At 49.5% G+C, this 24,101-nt stretch overlaps 1 protein-coding gene across 1 annotated transcript in view; it reads right to left on the bottom strand.

Annotated features, from left to right (window-relative positions):
- Nucleotides 1-6,040: 6,040 nt before the first annotated feature.
- Nucleotides 6,041-24,101, bottom strand: part of slc7a10a (solute carrier family 7 member 10a) — an 820,639-nt gene continuing 802,578 nt past the window's right edge. Inside the window, 4 exon segments of the mRNA XM_072517756.1 lie at nt 6,041-8,698; nt 8,701-8,754; nt 10,242-10,419; nt 23,950-24,099. Of these exon segments, the coding sequence (XP_072373857.1) occupies nt 8,457-8,698; nt 8,701-8,754; nt 10,242-10,419; nt 23,950-24,099 (624 nt within the window). The 3' untranslated portion in view covers nt 6,041-8,456.

Raw genomic sequence — 24,101 nt, forward strand, 5'->3', positions numbered from 1 at the left:
AGGACGTGGCCCCAGAAATAGTGGACACATTGGTGATGATTTTCCAGCATTCTATAGACTCTGGAAGAGTTCCAATGGATAGGAGGGTAGCTAATGTAACCCCACTTTTTAAAAAAGGAGGGAGAGAAGATGGGGAATTGTAGACCGGTTAGTCTGACATCGGTGGTGGGGAAAATGCTGGTGTCAATTATTAAAGATGAAATAACTGAGCATTTGTAAAGTGGGGACAGGATCGGTCCAAGTCAGCATGGATTCATGAAAGGGAAATCATGCTTGACAAATCTTTAGGACTTTTTTGAGAATGTGACAAGTAGAGTGGACAAGGGTGAACCAGTGGATGTTGTGGATCTGGACTTTAGAACATAGAACATACAGTGCAGAAGGAGGCCATTCGGCCCATCGAGTCTGCACCAACCCACTTGAGCCCTCACTTCCACCCTATCCCCGTAACCCAGTGACCCCTCCTAACCTTTTTGGTCACTAAGGGCAATTTATCACGGCCAATCCACCTAACCTGCATGTCTTTGGAATGTGGGAGGAAACCGGAGCACCCGGAGGAAACCCACGCACACACGGGGAGGATGTGCAGACTCCGCACAGACAGTGACCTAGCCGGTAATCGAACCTGGGTCCCTGGCGCTGTGAGCCACAGTACTAACCACAGTGCTACCGTGCTGCCCAAAAGGCTTTTGACAAGGTTCCACACAAGAGATTAGTGGTATTGGGGTAATGTATTGACGTGGATAGAGAACTGGTTGGCAGACAGGAAGGAGAGAGAGCAGGAATAAAGGGGTCCTTTTCAGAGTGGCAGGCAGTGACTAGTGGGGTACTGCAGGATTCAGTGCTGGGACCCCAGCTGTTCACAATATACATTAATGATTGATTCTCATTCTTTCTCTCTCTCACTGCCTCTTTCTCTCTCTGCCTCTCTTCCTCTCTTTTCCCCTCTCTCTCCCCCTCTCTCTCATCCCTCTCTGTCTCTGTCTTTATCTCTCTCTGTCTTTCTCCCCCCTCTGTCTTTCTCTCTCTCTGTCTTTCTCTCTCTTTCTCTGTCTCTGTCTTTCTTTGTGTTTTTCTCCCTCTTTCTCTCTCTCTCTGTCTGTGTCTCTCTATCTTTCTTTCCCTGTTTTTCTCCCTCTCTGTCTTTCTCTCTGTCTGTCTCTCTCCCTCTGTGTGTGTGTGTGTCTCTCTCTCCCTCTGTCTCTCTCCCTCTGTCGCTCTCCCTTTGTTTCTCTCTCTGTCTCTCTCACTGTCTCTCTCTCTCTTTCTCTGTGTCTCTCTCTCTTTCTCTGTGTCTCTCTCTGTCTCTTGTCTCTCATTTTGTCTCTCTCTGCCTGCCCAGTGTTTGGACTCTCTGGGCTGTCTCTTTTCCCTCTCCTTGTCCTCTGCCTCGATAGAATCTTTGGGAGTACAGCTGATAAATCGATACCTCTAGCAACGTTTCAAAATTGAGATGCCATTTTGTGGAGGTTAGTATCAGACTGATACACAGATTGAAATGTGTTATTACGATACCAGGAAACAAAACACCTTTCAGGAAACCCTTCTCCCTCACAGTGTTGCTGATGTGAATTCAGGATTGTGTTGTCTGTGGAATTGGTGGTGTGGGTGGGGTATGTACTGAAACTCTGTCCTGTTATTGGGTTCCCAATGTGTCGTGCTGTGATTCAAGTTTTTTTCCTTTTTGATGGTAAAATTGACATAATTGTCCAATGTACATTTCTACCAAGAAGACAGAGTACCGTGCAGGCACATAACTTCACATTAAATATTCTCTAGTCATTCAAAGCTGCATCTGAGCTTCCATTAGAAGTGTACCCTGTGGTAATTCTTGTCACTGTGATTTCAATTAAGTGCAACACATAAAGTGAAAATTCAGGTCTGTCACTATAACACTGGGGTACAGTACTGATGGGGATGGGTCTGTCACTATAACACTGGGGTACAGTACTGGTGGGGATGGGTCTGTCACTGTATAACACTGGGGTGCAGTACTGGCGGGGATGGGCCTGTCACTGTATAACACTGGGGTACAGTACTGGTGGGGACGGGTCTGTCACTATAACACTGGGGTACAGTACTGGTGGGGATGGGTCTCTCACTGTATAACACTGGGATACAGTACTGGTGGGGACGGGTCTGTCACTGTATAACACTGGGGTACAGTACTGGTGGGGATGGGTCTGTCACTGTATAACACTGGGGTGCAGTACTGGCGGGGATGGGCCTGTCACTGTATAACACTGGGGTACAGTACAGGTGGGGACAGGTCTGTCACTATAACACTGGGGTACAGTACTGGTGGGGATGGGTCTGTCACTGTATAACACTGGGATACAGTACTGGTGGGGACGGGTCTCCCTGTATAACACTGGGGTACAGTACTGGTGGGGATGGGTCTGTCACTGTATAACACTGGGGTGCAGTACTGGCGGGGATGGGCCTGTCACTGTATAACACTGGGGTACAGTACTGGTGGGGACTGGTCTGTCACTGTATAACACTGGGGTGCAGTACTGGCGGGGATGGGCCTGTCACTGTATAACACTGGGGTACAGTACAGGTGGGGACAGGTCTGTCACTATAACACTGGGGTACAGTACTGGTGGGGATGGGTCTGTCACTGTATGACACTGGGATACAGTACTGGTGGGGACGGGTCTCACTGTATAACACTGGGGTACAGTACTGGTGGGGATGGGTCTGTCACTATAACACTGGGGTATAGTACTGGTGGGGATGGGTCTCTCACTGTATAACACTGGGATACAGTACTGGTGGGGACGGGTCTGTCACTGTATAACACTGGGGTACAGTACTGGTGGGGACGGGTCTGTCGCTGTATAACACTGGGGTATTGGACTGGTGGGGATGGGTCTGTCACTATAAGACTGGGGTGCAGTACTGGTGGGGACGGGTCTGTCACTGTATAACACTGGGGTACAGTACTGGTGGGGACGGGTCTGTCACTGTATAACCTTTCAGTACTGGTGGGGACGGGTCTGTCACTGTATAACACTGGGATACAGTACTGGTGGGGACGGGTCTGTCACTGTATAACACTGGGGTACAGTACTGGTGTGCCGGGTCTGTCACTGTATAACACTGGGGTACAGTACTGATGGGGACGGGTCTGTCACTGTATAACACTGGGGTGCAGTACTGGTGGGGACGGGTCTGTCACTGTATAACACTGGGGTACAGTACTGGTGGTGACGGGTCTGTCATTGTATAACACTGGGATACAGTACTGATGGGGACGGGTCTGTCACTGTATAACACTGGGATACAGTACTGGTGGGGACGGGTCTGTCACTGTATAACACTGGGGTACAGTACTGGTGGGGACGGGTCTGTCACTGTATAACACTGGGGTACAGTACTGGTAGGGACTGGTCTCTTGCTGTGGGGTGGAACCAACATGAGGAAGCAAAATAAAATGTCCCAGCTGAATATGTTTAATTGGTTTCGGTGTATATCTCCATATCTATTGCAATCGGTGCAACAAACATCCCTAGTGAGAACAGTGGTACTGTGCTACACTATCAGTACTGACCCGTCTGACAGTGCGGCACTCCCTCAGTACTGACCCTCTGACAGAGCGGCACTCCCTCAGTACTGACCCTCTGACAGTTCAGCACTCCCTCAGTACTGACCCTCTGACAGTGCAGCACTCCCTCAGTACTGACCCCCTGACAGTGCAGCACTCCCTCAGTACTGACCCTCTGACAGTGCTGCACTCCCTCAGTACTGACCCTCTGACAGTGCGGCACTCCCTCAGTACTGACCCTCTGACAGTGCGGCACTCCCTCAGTACTGACCCTCTGACAGTGCAGCACTCCCTCAGTACTGACCCTCTGACAGTGTGGCACTCCCTCAGTACTGACCCTCTGACAGTTCAGCACTGCCTCAGTACTGACCCTCTGACAGTGCGGCACTCCCTCAGTACTGACCTTCTGACAGTGCGGCACTCCCTCAGTACTGACCCTCTGACAGTGCGACACTCCCTCAGTACTGACCCTCTGACAGTGCGGCACTCCCTCAGTACTGACCCTCTGACAGTGCGGCTCTCCCTCAGTACAGACCCTCTGACAGTGTGGCACTCCCTCAGTACTGACCCTCTGACAGTGCGGCACTCCCTCAGTACTGACCCTCTGACAGTGCAGCACTCCCTCAGTACTGACCCTCTGACAGTGTGGCACTCCCTCAGTACTGACCCTCTGACAGTTCAGCACTGCCTCAGTACTGACCCTCTGACAGTGCGGCACTCCCTCAGTACTGACCCTCTGACAGTGCGGCACTCCCTCAGTACTGACCCTCTGACAGTGCGACACTCCCTCAGTACTGACCCTCTGACAGTGCGGCACTCCCTCAGTACTGACCCTCTGACAGTGCGACACTCCCTCAGTACTGACCCTCTGACAGTGCGGCACTCCCTCAGTACTGACCCTCTGACAGTGCGGCTCTCCCTCAGTACAGACCCTCTGACAGTGTGGCACTCCCTCAGTACTGACCCTCTGACAGTGCAGCACTCCCTCAGTACTGACCCTCTGACAGTGCCGCACTCCCTCAGCACTGACCCTCTGACAGTGCGGCACTCCCTCAGTACTGACCCTCTGACAGTGCGGCTCTCCCTCAGTACAGACCCTCTGACAGTGCGGCACTCCCTCAGTACTGACCCTCTGACAGTGCGGCTCTCCCTCAGTACAGACCCTCTGACAGTGCGGCACTCCCTCAGTACTGACCCTCTGACAGTGCGGCTCTCCCTCAGTACAGACCCTCTGACAGTGTGGCACTCCCTCAGTACTGACCCTCTGACAGTGCAGCACTCCCTCAGTACTGACCCTCTGACAGTGCCGCACTCCCTCAGCACTGACCCTCTGACAGTGTGGCACTCCCTCAGTACTGACCCTCTGACAGTGCAGCACTCCCTCAGTACTGACCCCCTGACAGTGCGGCACTCCCTCAGTACTGACCCTCTGACAGTGCTGCACTCCCTCAGTACTGACCCTCTGACAGTGCGGCACTCCCTCAGTACTGACCCTCTGACAGTGCGGCACTCCCTCAGTACTGACCCTCTGACAGTGCAGCACTCCCTCAGTACTGACCCTCTGACAGTGTGGCACTCCCTCAGTACTGACCCTCTGACAGTTCAGCACTGCCTCAGTACTGACCCTCTGACAGTGCGGCACTCCCTCAGTACTGACCCTCTGACAGTGCGGCACTCCCTCAGTACTGACCCTCTGACAGTGCGGCTCTCCCTCAGTACAGACCCTCTGACAGTGTGGCACTCCCTCAGTACTGACCCTCTGACAGTGCGGCACTCCCTCAGTACTGACCCTCTGACAGTGCAGCTCTCCCTCAGTACTGACTCTATAAGGTGCGGTCTTGGTATCGCATCGGCGTGTGAGCACGGATTACATACTCAAGTCTCTGAATGAGATTTGAACCCACAGCTTTCTGGCTCAGCGGTAAGAGAAGCCACTGACTGAAGCCCAAGTGGTGGTGTGTGGGGGATTTTGGGAGTGTGGCTGCGGAGGAGGTTTGTGGGGGGAAATGCAGTCATCGGTTTATGTGATAAGTGCTGGGCTTTTTGTAACTGCTTTAGTTTCCAGAAACTGAGACATTGCCCACGGTCTGAGCTCTTTCAAACCATAGAATGCCGACAGTGTAGCCGGAGGCCCTCCAGCCCTTCAGACCTGCACCGACACTCTGACAGAGCACCCCACCTAAGCACTGTCCCCTACCCCCATAACCCCACCTAACCTGCACATCTTTGAACTGTGGGTGGAAACCGGAGCACCCGGAGGGAATCCACGCAGACACGGGGAGAAGGTGCAGACTCCGCACAGACAGTGATCCGAGGCCAGAATTGAACCTGGGTCTCTGGTGATGTGAGGCAGCAGTGCTAACCACTGTGCCACCACGCAGCCCTAAATATAAAGCCTTTAAAAAATCATATTAAAATTTAATGTTAAATTTAAAGTGTCGAAAGCTGAAATTGCAGTCATTTGATAATAAGCAAAGGAATAGACGTCAATGATGGGATTGGAAGGATTTTATTCAGTCTAATTGAAGGTTTGGTGAAGATCTTCCTGTATCACAATTAGTGTCAGCACTCCACCCTGTAAAAAGAAACATACACCTGTTCTGCTTGGGGAATCTGGCAGGGCGGATGAAGATTCACTATTTCATTCTCATCCTGTTTATAAAGCCTGGAGCACAGGGTAAGGAATGGGATATGGGGTAAGGCAGTCCTCTGCCAACATGGCCTTGATGCCTTCCCAATACGTGTCTGAGAGTTTCTTATTTTTAGCATAAATTATCAGTCGACACAATTCTGGGAAAGACTGGATTTGGAAACACAACTTGTAGCAAAGCAGCTGATTACAAATCAGGGTTGGCACTGTAACCGGGATTACAAATCAGGGTTGGCACTGTAACCGGGATTACAAATCAGGGTTGGCACTGTAACCGGGATTACAAATCAGGGTTGGCACTGTAACCGGGATTACAAATCAGGGTTGGCACTGTAACCGGGATTACAAATCAGGGTTGGCACTGTAACCGGGATTACAAATCAGGGTTGGCACTGTAACCGGGATTACAAATCAGGGTTGGCACTGTAACCGGGATTACAAATCAGGGTTGGCACTGTAACCGGGATTACAAATCAGGGTTGGCACTGTAACCGGGATTACAAATCAGGATTGGCACTGTAACCGGGATTACAAATCAGGATTGGCTCTGTAACCGGGATTACCTGATCAGGATTGGCACTAACCGTCATTACCGTATCAGGATTGGCACTGTAACCGGCATTACCAGATCAGGATTGGCTCTGTAACCGGCATTACCGAATCAGGATTGGCACTGTAACCGGGATTACAAATCAGGGTTGGCACTGTAACCGGGATTACAAATCAGGATTGGCACTGTAACCGGAATTACAAATCAGGATTGGCTCTGTAACCGGGATTACAAATCAGGATTGGCACTGTAACCGGAATTACAAATCAGGATTGGCACTGTAAACGGGATTACCGGATCAGGATTGGCTCTGTAACCGTCATTATCAGATCAGGATTGACACAGAAATCCGGATTACCGGATTAGGTCTGACGCAGCAATCCGGATTAATGGATCAGGATTGGCAACAATCCAGAATTCCAGATCAGAATTTGGACAGGATTCCGGATTACTGGATAAGGATTGACACATTAGTCCGGATTATCGGATCAGGATTGACACTGCAATTCGGATTGCCAGATCAGGATTGAGAGCAGTCCGGATTACCAGATCAGGATTGGGACAGCAATCCGGATGACCAGATCGGGATTGACACAGCAATCCAGATTATCGGATCGGGATTGATAGTGCACTACGGATTACCGGATCGTGATTGATAGAGCACTCTAGGTTACCGGATGAGGACTGACACAGCAATCCGGATTCACGGATCAGGATTGACACATCAATCCGGATTACTGGATCCGGATTGACACAGCAATCTGGATGACCAGATCAAGATTGGGACAGCAATCTGGATTACCGGATCAGGATTGACGCAGCAATCCGGATGACCAGCTCAAGATTGGGACAGCAATCCGGATTTCTGGATCGGGATTGACACAGCAATCCGGATTACTGGATCAGGATTGACACAGCAATTTGGATTACCGGATCAGGATTAACACAGCAATCCGGATTACTGGATCGGGATTGACGCAGCAATTCGGATTACCGGTTCAGGATTGACATAGCAATCCGGATGACCAGATCAAGATTGGAACAGCAATCCGGATTACTGGATCAGGATTGACACAGCAATCCGGATTATCAGTTCAAGATTGGGACTGCAATCCATATTACCGGATCAGGATTGATCTATCAATCCGGATTACTGGATCAGGATTGACGCAGAAATCCAGATTACCGGATCAAGATTGGCACAGCAATCCAGATTACCGGATCAGGATTGGCACAGCAATCCAGATTACCGGATCAGGATTGATCTATCAATCTGGATTACCGGATCGGGATTGACACAGCAATCCAGATCCGTATTGGCGTCAGCAAAAGCTCTCGAGGTAAGAGACATTGAGAGGAATATGTGTAAACCTGGTGCAGACAGGGTGCAGGATTAACAGGCCACGTGGGCATGAGGGTTGGTGAGGTGGGAGTTAGTTGTGAAGAGAGAGAGAGGGAAATGGGGAGAAGGTGGTATTGGAAAATAATGGGGAAAAGTGGCTGGGTGGAATTGAGGGAAGTGGGAAATTAATTGAGAGCGAAATAGTTTGTACTGTCTTGGTTATTAACATGGTTGTGCTTGAACTGAATTAGCTAGACCATCGTAACTATAAATCAAGCTTGGGTCAGCTCAGTCTCTCAAGCGGAGGAGAGATAGAATCGATCGCCTCAGGCCACACTGGGCCCGGTACATTTTTCCATAAACACTACTGAACTCTATCAGATAGATCCCTAAACAGAAAACATCCGGGTTTCTCCCTTCCCAGCATTTTTTTTTCTTCCTTTTTTTTTTTTTTTGGCAAAACATTTCCTTCTGTCCTTGTTGGTGCCAGTTTGGTGACAGCGGGTTGGTAATGTTCTGGGGGAGACGCAGGTTCAGCGACCGCTATGCATCGTGGAACTTTCTGTTTTGATTCAAGGTTAGAGGTTGCCCATTCTCTTCCGGAATCTCCTCTTGTGGGAAAATGACGAAACAGAACTTCTGTCCGGAAATTGTCATTGATTCTGAAAAAGGAGAAGACACCCAACTGGTTCAGAATGTGTCATAAAGAACAGGTCTCCAGCCACAGGGAACAACATCTGAAAGTCTAACCTGTCAAACTCTCTGAGAGTTCCACATATTTCAATGAGATTCCCCCCCTCTCTTCCAAACTCAACCTCTCATAAGGCAGCCCTCTGATCCCAGAAACCTGTCCCATCAACCTCTGCTGCACCCCCTCTAGGGCAGGTTTATCCGTTCTTAGATATGGGGACCAAAACGTTCCACAATACTCAAAGGTGTGGTCTTTGCAAAGCCCGATGTAATTACAGAAAGACTTAGTTACTCCTGAACTCCTACCCCCTTACAATATTTGGGCTCAGTAATGAATCCCAGGCGAATTGAAAGGCAGAAAGTTCTCAACAACATTGTCTGCTATTGTTCTGAGTTGGGCAATGGTCTCCACAGAAATCTCCCACTATTTTCCCTTTCCTACCGTTTTTCCACATTTGGGGTGATTTGCGCAAGGTCTTTTGGACGATTAAGCGATTGGATAGGGTGGATAGAGAGAATCTATTTCCTCTCGTGGGGAGGTCCTGACCAAGGGAGTAGAATCTTAAATCAGAGCCAGGGTGAAACCAGGAAGCCCTTCTTCGCACAAAGGAACATAATGAACAAGAAGCGGCCATTCAGCCCTTCAAACCTGTACCATTGTTCAGTCATAGCTAATTTGCATCTCCTGCAATACCGTGATCCAACTACAATCATCCCGCTGTCAGTCTTGAAACAATTGACTTTGTTTCACCCTATCAGCACATCTTTCTATTGCTTTCCCCCTCGTATTTATCCAGTCCCCCCCTTACATATCCACACTATTGACCTCAACCAGTGAGAGGCCTTGAGGGTGAGGGGATGGGAGGGTGAGGGTATCTGAGGGTCAGACTTCATCTTATGCCATTTTTAAGCCTGGATGCCCGATATTTCATAGATCATCGAATTTACAGTGCAGGAGACCATTCGGCCCATCAAGTCTGCACCGGCCCTTGGAAAGAGCACCCTACTCAACCCCACGTCGCCACCCCCTTAACCCAGTAATCCCACCCAGCATTCTTTGGACACTTAAGGGCAATTTATCATGGCTAATCCACCTAACCCGCACATCTTTGGACTGTGGGAGGAAACCGGAGCACCCGGAGGAAACCCACGCAGACACTGGGAGAACGTGCAGATTCCGCACAGACAGTGACCCAAGCTGGGAATCGAACCCGGGTCCCTGGGGCTGTGAGGCAGCAGTGCTAACCACTGTACCGCCTGTAATATTGTTTAGTGTTTGACTGATGGTAGATCAATATGGAGAGCATTTCTGTGATAAATCTCATAAAGCAATCCCAATTGCCTAAAATTATTTCTGACGTTGATAACTTTAACCACGGTATTGCACACTCCGCCCAATTTTTCCCCACATACAAATTTAGTAAGATTACAGTTGGCGCCATTTCTTCTCCAGTCTCACCGATTATATCATTGAAATACTTTGGCTTCTTGCTCCATTGGATTCCAAGCAGATAGACAGGGACACCAGTCAGGATAATGACGAGCGCAGTGCCACAAACCACCGGCTCCGAGTAGAAGCTGAACACCAGCAGGAATGCCCAAAACAGCAGGTAAACAACCGGGAACAGGAGATTTACCTGGAGGGAAAGGAGCTAAGATTGAAATCAGGGTCATTAAAGTTCGACATTCAGAGACTGAGGCAGAGGTCTGTAGAGTTGATCAATAACTTGTATTTATATAAATAATAAAGATTGTTGGATAGTTTACATTTGATATCAAGCCATATCAGGTGATAATAGGGCAGGGTGTGGTCAGAGTGTTAGGTTTAAGGAGCTGGTTGTAGGAGGGGAGACGTGGAGAAATAGAGGGAGTGGATTTGGGAGCTCTGGCCCAGGCAGCTGAAGACGCAGCTGTTAAATATGCAGAGAAGAAAGTAGGGGATGTTCAAAAGGCTGCAATTAGATAAGTGCAGATATCTCAGAGTGTTAGTGGGGCTGGAGGAGCGGAACCGTGGAGGGATTTCAAAACCAGGATGAGGAATTACAGATGGAGGTGTTGCTGGAATGGGAGCCCATGTGGCTCAGTGAGACAAATGAACAAAACTCTGAGCCAGTTTGGATACACGGCCAAGCCGAACTTTGTTATTGGTTTAGTTTGGTATTGATACAGGGCTATGCAGAGAGCCGGGCAGTGGGATTAGTTTGTGATTGATTCGGAAACTTTGGGAGAGAGCGGAGCAGTGGGATTAGTTTGGATTGTGGTAGAACAGCGAAGAAAGGAAGATTTGCATTTATGTAACACTTTTCATAGCATCAGCTATCCCAAAGTGTTTCCACCCAATGAAATACTCACGGCAGTGTGGTGATTATGCACCACTGTAAATACACAAGGGGTTAATGCAAATACACTAAGAATAAGTAAACACTAGAGGGAGCACCAGAGACCTCATGACATGCAGACATACAGCTAATGAACACATAGAATAGGACACGACCAATGGGCAGTCAAGACAGCCAGAGGTGACGCTACCACAAGGGGGCAACCCATATAAAAGGACAGGGCACACATGCTCTTTCTCTTTCCACAGGCGACACTTGGAGAGAAGGACAGGGGCAGATCAGTAGCATCACACCCAACACGTGGCTTGGAGCAGACTGGTTAGTTAGACTGAGTTACTATAGCAAGATTAGCAGGAGGGTCGAACTCAAGTAGGAGAATCGTTAACTGTTCAATTAATGTGTTAAACCTATCTCCCAGTCTGAACCTTCCTTTGTCAGAGCATATATCAAGGAAGCAGCTTATGCTACATGAAGAATCAGAACACAACATGGTACCAGGAGTGCCTGTTGAATCTATATTGTTCAACTCAACATATCCGTGACTACCAGCAACAGCACCAAGGCAAGATGTTCGAGATTCCGGTTTCTCAGCAGCTCAGGTACCACAGCAATCTCAGTGCCAACTGGCGTGCATTCAAACAGAGATTTGAGATTTACATGGTAGCATCCGACCTAGAAGGCGTGGCCGATGCTGAGAAGATAAAGCTTCTACTCACCATTGTGGGTGAAAGTGCAACAGAAATCTTCAACTCCTTCAGGTACTCTAAAGGGCAGGACGAGAGAGACTTCCAGAAAGTCCTGGACAAGTTTGAAAACTACTGCGAGGTGAACACAAAGAAAATCGGTAAAACTAGCGCCGAGACTCACCACGAGGCACAGGTAGGCTTGCAGCAGAAGCAAACAGCAGTTTTGATTGGCAGCCATCTTGAGAAAGGAGCCGCACATGCGCAGTTCCCCAGACAACGCGAACCGGCAAAACAGTGTTTTGCGCATGTGCGAGAAGCTGTGCATGCGCAGTTGCGCAAAGAGCGCACAGTACAGGAAAAGCGATCTGCGCATGCGCAATCCATTCCTACACTCTACGTCACAAGCGTCATGACATCAGAGGCCCCAGACCACGCCCACTTAAAGGGGAAACACCCGAAAATAGTGAAAATAAATTTAAAGCCAGAAAACAATTCTTTCACCTGGAACGACAGCACAATGCCTGAACTTCGACCAGTAGCTGAGAGCAGCCTCCGCAGAACCCTGCAACAAGCAGTTAGCACCGCCCTAAGAGATGATTTAGTCCTTGAAGACTACGACTCGGAAGATGGCTCATCATTGGATGTGGTGACCTCAGTACCAAATTCGAACCGCAACGAGATGTGTTGTACATTAAAGAATCTGACACAGACATGGATGAGTTCTTCGGATTTGAGGATCCTCAGCCCAGCATAGACGAGATCCCGACCCGTGAGTACAGGATTCTGCTGCGGCCTGACGCCAAGAGACAGAGAGTGGTACAATTCCACAGAGAGGGGCCTGACACCAAGAGACAGAGACAGTACAATCTCACAGAGAGCGGCCTGATGCCAAGAGACAGAGAGCGGTACAAGCCCACAGAGAGCGGCCTGACGCCAAGAGCCAGAGAGAGCTACAAGTCCACAGAGCGCCCTGACGCCATGAGCCAGAGAGCCGTACAAGCCCACAGACGCCACACCAGTGGTCCACGCACCACAAAGAGTCCCCGACTCCACACAGAGAGTGGTCCACGAACCACGAAATGTTCAAATCAGACAATGAAGTGATTTGACCATTTGCACACCTCCTGATGACTTCTTGGTTCCTTAAGCACAGCGACACTGACGGCGTTCACAAGGAAATTACAACATCAACACTTCAATAACAAAACAAGACAGACACTTGACCATATTAATTCATGAACTTTGGACTCATACATATTATTTGGTATTGTATAATCATCACTGTCATCATGACTTGTACATGTCATCACTTATCCACCTATTTTGTTCAATTTTCTTCAACACGGTACAGAAAATATGTAACACGGAAAAAGGGGGGATGTAGTGATATGCATCACTGTAAATACACAAGGTGTTAATGTAAATACACTAAGACTAAGTAAACACTAGAGGGAGCACCAGACACATCATGACATGCAGACATACAGCTAATGAACACATAGAATAGGACACAACCAATGGGCAGTCAAGACACCCAGACGTGACATTACCACAAGGGGGCAACTCATATGAAAGGACAGAGCACACATGCTCTTTCTCTTTCCACAGGCGACACTCAGAGAGAAGGACGGGCAGATCAGAAGCATCACACCCACCGCATAGCTTAGAGCAGACTGATTAGTTAGACTGAGTTACTACAGCAAGATTAGCAGGAGAATCAAACTCAAGTCGGAGAATTGTTAACTGTTCAATGAACGTGTTAAACCTATCTCCCAGTCTGAACCTTCCTTTGTCAGAGTATACATCAAGGAAGCAGCTTGTGCTACATGAAGAAGCAGAACACAACAGGCAGGAAATACAGAGCCAGTTACCTGCTAGAAAACTCTACAAACAACAATGTGATAATGACCAGGTAATCTGATTATGTAATGGTGATTGGGGGAAATAAATAATAATAATACTTTTTATTGTCACAAGTAGGCTTACATTAACACTGCAATGAAGTTACTGTTAAAAGTCCCTAGTCGCCACATTCCGGCGCCTGTTCGGGTACACAGGTGAATTGGACATTCTGAATTCACCCTCTAACAGCACGTCTTTCAGGACTTGTGGGAGGAAACCGGAGCACCTGGAGGAAACCCACGCAGACACGGGGAGAACGTGCAGACTCCGCACAGACAGTGACCCAAGCCGGGAATCGAACCGGGGACCCTGGCGCTATGAAGCAGCAGTGCCGCCCGGAACACTGGTGTCTTTGCTATAGCATCATGGGCTATATTATCTCTCAGAGCTGACAGGTGGGGTCTCTGATTTCTGCCACCCAAAAAAACGAAACCTCTGACAAGCAGCCCTCCCTCAGGACTGCGCCCCGTAAGTCCTCTTGCCCAAGCCCTGGAGTGGAATCCAGAGCCAGCACCAGGAGCACACTGGCATCCTAGAACAGGTTTCAGGGACCAGTCAACCACTGGCTGGCACAGCCCCATGGGCTAAATGTTTAAAATATATTCATAGGTGTGGGCATCACTGGACAGGCCAGCATTTATTGCCCATCCCTATTTGCCCTTCAGAAGGAGGTGATGAGCTGCCTTCTTGAACCTCTGTGGTGTAGGTGTATCCACAGTGCTGTTAGGAAGGGAGTTCCAGGATGTTGCCCCAGCAACAGTGAAGGAACGGCGATATATTTCCAAGTCAGGGTGGTGAGTGACTCTTAGGGGAACCTCTAGGTGGTGGGGTTCCTAGGTATCTGCTGCTCTTGTCCTTCTAGATGGCAGTGGTCGTGGGTGTGGAAGGTGCTGTCTAAGGAGCCTTGGTGAGTTACTGCAGTGCATCTTGTAGATGGTACACACGATGCCACTGTGCGTCAGTGATGGAGGGTTTGAATGTTTGTGGAAGGGGAGCAATCAAGCGGGGCTGCTTTGTCCTGGATGGTGTCGAGTGTTGTTGGAGCTGCAATCATCCAGGCAAGTGGAGAGTATTCCAGCACCCTCCTGACTTGTGCCTTGTAGATGGTGGGCAGGCTTTGGGGGTCAGGAGGTGAGTGACTCACCGTAGGATTCTGAGCCTTTGACCTATCCTGGTAACCACAGTATTAATGTGGCTGGGTCCAGTTCTGTATCTGATCAATGGTAACCCCCAGGATGTTGATTATGGGGATTCAGCGATGGTAATGTCATTGAATGTCAAGGGGCGATGGTTAGATCCTCTCTTGTAGGAGATGGTCATTGTCTGATACTTGTGTGTCGCGAATGTAACTTGCCACTTGTCAGCCCGAGCCGGGATATTGTCCGGGTCTTGCTGCATTTGGACAGGGACTGCTTCATTATCTGAGGAGTTGCGAATGGTGCTGAACATTGTGCAGTCATCCACAAACATCCCCACTTCTGACCTTGTGATGGAGGGAGGTGATTGATGAAGCAGCTGAAGATGGTTGGGCCGAGGACACTACCTTGAGGAACTCCTGCAGTGATGTGCTGCAGTAGAGATGATTGACCTCCAGCCATCACAACCATCTCCCTTTGTGCCGGGTATGACCCCATCAGTGGAGAGTTTTCACCCCTGATTCCCATTGACTCCAGTTTTTTAAAAAAGTGTGTTTGTTTAAAACAATTTCACAACAATCAACACTGGACAACAAGAGAAATGCAAAACATCACAATCAAAAATAAAAGTAAAAGGGCAGCACGGTGGCGCAGTGGTTAGCACTGCCGCTTCACGGCGCCGAGGTCTCAGGTTCGATCCCGGCTCTGGGTCACTGTCCGTGCGGAGTTTGCACATTCTCCCCGTGTCTGCGTGGGTCTCACCCCCACAACCCAAAGATGTGCAGGGTAGGTGGATTGGCCACGCTAAATTGCCTTTAATTGGAAAAATTGAATTGGGTACTCTAAATTTATTTTTGAAAATATAAAAGCTTAAAAAAAAGAAAAATACACAACACCCAATGAAGATTAAATACTAAAACTAACCTAAACCGCCTCACAATCGATGGTGACTAACCCCTTAAACAAATAAATGAATAATCACCATCTTCGATAGAACCTACACCAATCCCCTGATGCTGAACTTTACTTTCTCCAAATGCGATGGCATCAAGTCATCCAGCCAAGCGGGAGCACTGGGCGGAGCGGGCGGCCTCCAACTGATGTTATGGGGTTTAGAGAACCCCAAAGTGTATCATGGAGTTCACCTGACCCACAACTTTTACTAGATTGTGGTTGTGGGGAGCACACGGGGCCCACTGCAGGTGTGATGCAACAGAGATCTACAGTACTTTTAAATTAAAACAATGTTTATTTATGAAACCAGTTAACACTTTAGAAACCCACAGTAAACACCTTAACAACTATCAACACCAAGAAATCCCCCCAAAAATACAGTACTCTATAAGTAACTCTTAATCTTTCCTTGCAACATCCATAAGACAAAAAGAACCCTTTTTCCAGAAAGACATCAGGTTTAACTTCTCTACTGAGAGCAGTTACCACTTTGAAATCACCAAATTAACATTCTTTAGCTTGCAGAGATTCGTACACATCTCGCTGTGACTGCAGCGTCTCCAAATCTAACACGAAACTAAAACACACCCTGTAGCTGCGAGCCCAAAGTAAAAGCAGGCAGACAGCCCAGCTCCACCCACACTCTGACATCACTGATAAACACCCATTTCTTAAAGGTACATCCACTACAGCTGTTTTATAAACCCCCATTTCTTAAAGGTACTCTCACATGACACTGAGCAACATTCACATCCCAGCTATCACCGAGGCAAAGGTGCAACATCTGCCTCCACCCAGGACTGAATCACTGTTACATCCCCCAATGTGGCCACGGGTCTAACTCCACACGGAATATCTCTGACATGGTATTAAATAACGAAGCCCAGAATCTTCTCAGTTTGGGACAGGCACACAACATATGCGTACAATTAGCCGGCCCAATAGAACAATGATCACACCTACCCTCAATATTCCTGAAGAACCCACATCCTCGCCCTAGTCAAGTGCATCTTATGTAATACCTTAAACTGGATTAGGCTCAGTAGAGCACTAGGCCGGGGAAGTTGTGGAGTTAACCCTGTGATGGGCCTCGCTCTAACTTCACCAGTAAGAACGGGGCCCAGTTCACTTTCCCATCTGGGTGAACAGCCAGCTGTCGTGGTGCATATAGGCACCAACGATATAGGTAAAAAACGGGATGAGGTCCTACAAGCTGAATTTAGGGAGTTAGGAGTTGAACTAAAAAGTAGGACCTCAAAGGTAGTAATCTCAGGATTGCTACCAGTGCCACGTGATAGTCAGAGTAGGAATGACAGGATAGCTAGGATGAATACGTGGCTTGAGAGATGGTGCAAGAGGGAGGGTTTCAAATTCCTGGGACATTGGAACCGGTTCTGGGGGAGGTGGGACCTGTACAAATCGGACGGTCTGCATCTGAGTGGGACCGGAACCAATGTTCTCGTGGGTGTGTTTACTAGTGCAGTTGGGGAGGGTTTAAACTAATGTGGCAGGGGGATGGGAACTGATGTAGGATGTCAGTGGGGACAGAAACAAAAGGCAGGAAGGGAGAGTGTGTAAAGCTTGACCAGAGAAAGCAGGGCAGAGAGCAAGGAAAGTCTACATTAAACTGCATTTATTTCAATGCCAGGGGCCTGACAGGCAAAGCGGATGAACTCAGGGCATGGACGGGCACATGGGACTGGGATATTATAACTATGACTGAAACATGGCTAAGGGAGGGGCAGGACTGGCAGCTCAATGTTCCGGGGTACAGATGCTATAGAAAGGATAGAACAGGAGGTAAGAGAGGAGGGGGAGTGGCGTTTTTGATTAGGGAGAACATCACGGCAGTACTTAGAGGGGATATATCCGAGGGTTCGCCCACTGAGTCTATATGGGTGGAACTGAAAAATAAGGGAGAGCTCACCTTGATAGGACTGTACTACAGGCCCCCAAATAGTCAGTGGGAAATTGAGGAGCAAATATGTAAGGAGATTACAGATAGCTACAAGAAAAATAGGGTGGTAATAGTAGGGGACTTTAACTTTCCCAACATTGACTGGGACAGCCATAGCATTAGGGGCTTGGATGGAGGGAAATTTGTTGACTGTATTCAGGAGGAATTTCTCATTCAGTATGTGGATGGACCGACTAGAGAGGGGGCAAAACTTGACCTTGTCTTGGGAAATAAGGAAGGGCAAGTGACAGAAGTGTTAATGAGGGATCACTTTGGGACAAGTGACCATAACTCCATTAGTTTTAAGATAGCTATGGAGAATGATAGGTCTGGCCCAAGAGTTAAAATTCTTAATTGGGGCAAGGCCAATTTTGATGATATCAAACAGGAACTTTCAGAGGTAGATTGGGGGAGACTGTTGGCAGGCAAAGGGACGGCTGGTAAATGGGAGGCTTTTAAAAATGTGTTAACCAGGGTTCAGGGTAAGCACATTCCCTTTAGAGTGAAGGGCAAGGCTGGTAGAAGTAGGGAACCCTGGATGACTCGAGATATTCAGACTCTGGTCAAAAAGAAGAAGGAGGCATATGACGTACATAAACAACTGGGATCAAGTGGATCCCTTGAAGAGTATAGAGATTGTCGAAATAGAGTTAAGAGGGAAATCATGAGGGCAAAAAGGGGACATGAAATTGCTTTGGCAAATAATGCAAAGGAGAATCCAAAGAGCTTCTACAGATACATAAAGGGAAAAAGAGTAACTAGGGACAGAGTAGGGCCTCTTAAGGATCAACAAGGACATCTATGTGCAGAGCCACAAGAGTTGGGTGAGATCCTGAATGAATATTTCTCATCGGTATTCACGGTGGAGAAAGGCATGGATGTTAGGAAACTAAGGGAAATAAATAGTGATGTCTTGAGAAGTGTGCATATTACAGAGGAGGAGGTGCTGGAAGTCTTAAAGCGCATCAAGGTAGATAAATCCCCGGGACCTGATGAAATGTATCCCAGGATGTTGTGGGAGGCTAGGGAGGAAATTGCGGGTCCCCTAACAGAGATATTTGAATCATAGGCAGCCACAGGTGAGGTGCCTGAAGATTGGAGAGTAGCAAATGTTGTGCCCTTGTTTAAGTAGGGCAGCAGGGAAAAGCCTGGGAACTACAGACCGGTGAGCCTAACGTCTGTAGTAGGTAAGTTGCTAGAAGGTATTCTGAGAGACAGGATCTACAAGCATTTAGAGAGGCAAGGACTGATTTGGGGCAGTCAGCATAGCTTTGTGTGAGGAAAATCATGTCTCACAAATTTGATTGAGTTTTTTGAGGGGGTGACCAAGAAGGTAGATGAGGGCAGTGTAGTAGACGTTGGCTACATGGACTTTAGCAAAGCTTTTGACAAGGTACCGCATGGTAGGTTGTTGCAGAAGGTTAAAGCTCACGGGATCCAGGGTGAGGTTGCCAATTGGATTCAAAATTGGCTGGACGACAGAAGACAGAGGGTGGTTGTAGAGGGTTGTTTTTCAAACTGGAGGCCTGTGACCAGTGGTGTGCCTCAGGGATCGGTGCTGGGTCCACTGTTATTTGTGATTTATATTAATGATTTGGATGAGAATTTAGGGGGCATGGTTAGTAAGTTTGCAGATGACACCAAGATTGGTGGCACAGTGGATAGTGAAGAAGGTTATCTAGGATTGCAACGGGATCTTGATCAATTAGGCCAGTGGGCCGAAGAATGGCAGATGGAGTTTAATTTAGATAAATGTGAGGTGATGCATTTTGGCAGATCGAATCAGGCCAGGACCTACTCAGTTAATGGTATGGCGTTGGGGAGAGTTATAGAACAAAGAGATCTAGGAGTACAGGTTCATAGCTCCTTGAAGGTGGAGTCGCAGGTGGACAGGGTGGTGAAGAAGGCATTCGGCATGCTTGGTTTCATTGGTCAGAACATTGAATACAGGAGTTGGGACGTCTTGTTGAAGTTGTACAAGACATTGGTACGGCCACACTTGGAATACTGTGTGCAGTTCTGGTCACCCTATTATAGAAAGGATATTATTAAACTAGAAAGAGTGCAGAAAAGATTTACTAGGATGTTACCGGGACTTGATGGTTCGAGTTATAAGGAGAGGCTGGATAGACTTTTTTCCCTGGAGCGTAGGAGGCTTAGGGGTGATCTTATAGAGGTCTATAAAATAATGAGGGGCATAGATAAGGTAGATAGTCGACATCTTTTCCCAAAGGTAGGGGAGTCTAAAACTAGAGGGCATAGGTTTAAGGTGAGAGGGTAGAGATTCAGAAGGGCCCAGAGGGGCAATTTCTTCACTCAGAGGGTAGAGAGTGTCTGGAATGGGCTGCCAGAGGTAGTAGTAGAGGCGGGTACAATTGTGTCTTTTAAAAAGCATTTAGATAGTTACATGGGTAAGATGGGTATAGAGGGTTATGGGCCAAGTGCGGGCAACTGGGACTAGCTTAATGGTAAAAACTGGGCGGCATGGACTGGTTGGGCCGAAGGGCCTGTTTCCATGCTGTAAACTTCTATGATTCTATGATCTTGATCTCACACCGCTCAGTAGAGCAGAATCCGATGAAAGGATATGACCATAAACGTCTGAAATAGACCCGCGTATGACCCCCAGGGCCCCCCCCCCCCCCAATCATCAGAACGGGCCGGGGTCAGACCGGGCTGGGGTCGGAGTGGGTCGGGGTCAGACCGGGCCGGGGTCAGACCGGGCAGGGTCAGACCAGGCTGGGGTCAGACCAGGCTGGGGTCAGACCAGGCTGGGGTCAGACCGGGCCGGGGTCAGACTGGGCCGGGGTCAGACCAGGCTGGGGTCAGACTGGGCCGGGGTCAAACCGGGCCGGGGTCAGACCGGGCAGGGTCAGACCAGGCTGGGGTCAGACCAGGCTGGGGACAGACCAGGCTGGGGTCAGACCGGGCCGGGGTCAGACCGGGCCGGGGTCAGACTGGGCCGGGGTCAAACCGGGCCGGGGTCAGACTGGGCCGGGGTCAGACCGGGCCGGGGTCAAACCGGGCCGGGGTCAGACTGGGCCGGGGTCAAACCGGGCTGGGGTCAGACTGGGCCGGGGTCAGACCGGGCTGGGGTCAGACTGGGCCGGGGTCAAACCGGGCCGGGGTCAGACTGGGCCGGGGTCAAACCGGGCTGGGGTCAGACCGGGCAGGGTCAGACCAGGCTGGGGTCAGACCGGGCCGGGGTCAGACCGGGCCGGGGTCAGACTGGGCCGGGGTCAAACCGGGCCGGGGTAAGACTGGGCCGGGGTCAGACCGGGCCGGGGTCAGACCGGGCCGGGGTCAGACCGGGCTGGGGTCAGACTGGGCCGGGGTCAGACCGGGCTGGGGTCAGACTGGGCCGGGGTCAAACCGGGCCGGGGTCAGACTGGGCCGGGGTCAAACCGGGCTGGGGTCAGACTGGGCCGGGGTCAGACCGGGCTGGGGTCAGACTGGGCCGGGGTCAGACTGGGCCGGGGTCAAACCGGGCCGGGGTCAGACTGGGCCGGGGTCAGACCGGGCTGGGGTCAGACTGGGCCGGGGTCAAACCGGGCCGGGGTCAGACTGGGCCGGGGTCAAACCGGGCTGGGGTCAGACCGGGCAGGGTCAGACCAGGCTGGGGTCAAACCGGGCCGGGGTCAGACCGGGCCGGGGTCAGACCGGGCCGGGGTCAGACCGGGCCAGGGTCAGACTGGGCCGGGGTCAGACCGGGCAGGGTCAGACCAGGCTGGGGTCAGACCGGGCCGGGGTCAGACCGGGCCAGGGCAGACCGGGCCAGGGTCAGACTGGGCCGGGGTCAGACCGGGCCGGGGTCAGAGTGCTCTTCATCAAGGAAGCAGGGGCGCCAAAGGACTTGAAAATACCGAAAAAGACGGGAGCTGGGCAGCCGGAATTTCTCAGCTAGCTCCCTAAAACTGGCAAAGCTCCCTCAACGAACAGGTCCCCTGAAAGCTCTCGACACTTCACTTCCCAAGATTTAAGTGTTGCGTCCAAAACAGAAGGTTGGAAAAGGTGATTGTTGCCAATAGGGGCTCGTGACAGGGAAAGAACTTAAAATGCTTCTAAATTCTGAGGGAGCAGACCATCAGTGTGAGGAACGTCTAGCGGGAGACAAGGGGCACGGTACAGTGAGTATGGTGAGAAGAGTAGAAGCTCATCAGGAACCAGCCTCCACTTGTCCCCAAATAGATTCGGGGTCACTGATCCGCAATAATATTTTTTTAATGTTAGCGGCTCATCAGTAAAACAATAAATTGGGGAGGGCCAGCCCCCCCCCAAATATCAATTTGTTGATCTTAATAAAAAAGAATTTCGGGAGAAAAATGGGAAGACACTGAAAAATAAATAAAAGCCTCGGAAACACGTTTACTTTAATGGTTTGACCCCTGCCCACCAAGAATAGAGAGAGGTTGTTCCGCCTCTGATACTGTCATCCATACTGGTATCATTTAACTTACAAACCCCCAGATAGCAAAAGCTTGCTCAGCAGTGTGAAAGGTAACGTTGGCCCGACCTCCCAGCAGGGTTAACCGGGAAACATTCACTCTTGTCTAAGTTAGTTTATACCCAGAGAAGGAGCTGAAGGTGTTAAGAAACTTCATTATGTCTACAACGGTTCCGTAATATAACGGAGTACCTTGTCCACATAAAGCTGTGTTTTTCTAACTTTTTTTCCAGGGACCTACTTCTTCCAACCGGCTGACCTTTGGGACCCACGCCAGTTGACCTTCGCAGCACTCGCCACGGCCGCTTACCTTTAATGCGAAAGGGGAGCCTGCTTGGTCCTCATGATCTCACTCTAACCAGGGTCACAGGAGGAGAGGGCAATGCGCAGATCAGGTGCAGACTTCAGCCGGTTCCTTTGTGCCGTCTTCAGCTTTGTGAATTTTTGGTTATCACGTGGAGTGAATCGTATTGGCTGGAGACTGACATCTGTGATGCTGGGGACCTCCGGAGGAGACCGAGATGGATCATCCACTCGGCACTTCTGGCTGAAGATTATTGCAAATACTTTAGCCTTGTCTTTTGCACAGATGTGCTGGGCTCCTCCATCATTGAGGATGGGGATATTCATGGAGCCTCCTCCTCCAGTGAGTTATTTAATTGTCCACCACCATTCACAGCTGGATGTGGCAGGGCTACAGAGCTTAGATTTGATGTGTTCATTGTGGAATTGCTTGGCTCGGTCTATTACTTGCTGCTTCTGCTGTTTGGCTCACAAGTAGTCCTGTGTTGTAGCTTCACCAGGTTGACACCTCATTTTTCGGTATGCCTGGTGTTGCTCCTGGCACGCTCTCCTGCTCTCTTCATTGAACCAGGGTTGACCCCCTGGCTGGGTGGTAATGGGGGAGTGGGGGATATGCCGGGCCATGAGGTTACAGATTAGGGTTGATACAATTCTGCTGCTGCTGATGGGCCACATCCATGCCCAGTCTTGAGTTGCTAAATCTATTCAAAATCTGTCCCATGTAGCACAGTGTTAGTGCCACACAACTCGATGGAGGGTATCCTCAATGTGAAGATGGGACTTGGTCCCCACAAGGACTGTGGGGTGGCCACTTCTACCAATACTGCCATGGACAGAAGCATCTGTGGCAGACAGGAGTCAAATTTGTTTCTCCCTCTCATTGGTTACCTCACCACCTGCTGCAGACTTACCATCCTGCCTTTGGAAATACATCGCCGCTCCTTCACTGTCGTTGGGTCAAAATCCTGTAGCTCCCTCCCTAACAGCACAGTGGGTGTACCTACACCACACGGACTGCAGCGGTTCAAGAAGGCAGCTCACCACCACCTTCTCAAGGACAATTGTGGCTAATGACAATTGAAGAATTTTATTGAATTTAAATTCTACAATGATGGAACGGGGCTGTTTAACTGCGCTCCCCCAGCCCAAATGATCCCCTCCCCCCAATCCTGCCTCAAATGAATGCCCTAATTTTTGCTCTGAAAATGTCTGGTCCAGGAAGGGAGAGCTGGCATGGGGAGGGTGGAGCCGGGGGGGAGTGGGTAAATTTGCACTTTGGGGCCTTGGAAAAGAATAAATAAGAAACACAGTCAGAGGATTGTCGATTTTAAACCCAGGGAGATATACCAAGGAGAGAGAGTGCGTAGATTCGAGAGTCTAGCAGAAAACAAAACTTATCAATAAAATGCTGCCGGGGCAGAGAATGAGGTAAAACCTCTGACCTACCTTGATTGGTCTAGAAATATTAGGCTTCTTCCAGCGGAGTACGAGGAGTGCAGTTACAGTAATTCCATAACACAAATAGTTAATGAACACCACGTAATTAATCAATGTGTAAATATCTGCAATAATCAGCATCAACAAGGAAGTGACACACT

Source organism: Scyliorhinus torazame, chromosome 10 (genome assembly GCF_047496885.1).
Source record: "Scyliorhinus torazame isolate Kashiwa2021f chromosome 10, sScyTor2.1, whole genome shotgun sequence".
NCBI lineage: Eukaryota > Metazoa > Chordata > Chondrichthyes > Carcharhiniformes > Scyliorhinidae > Scyliorhinus > Scyliorhinus torazame.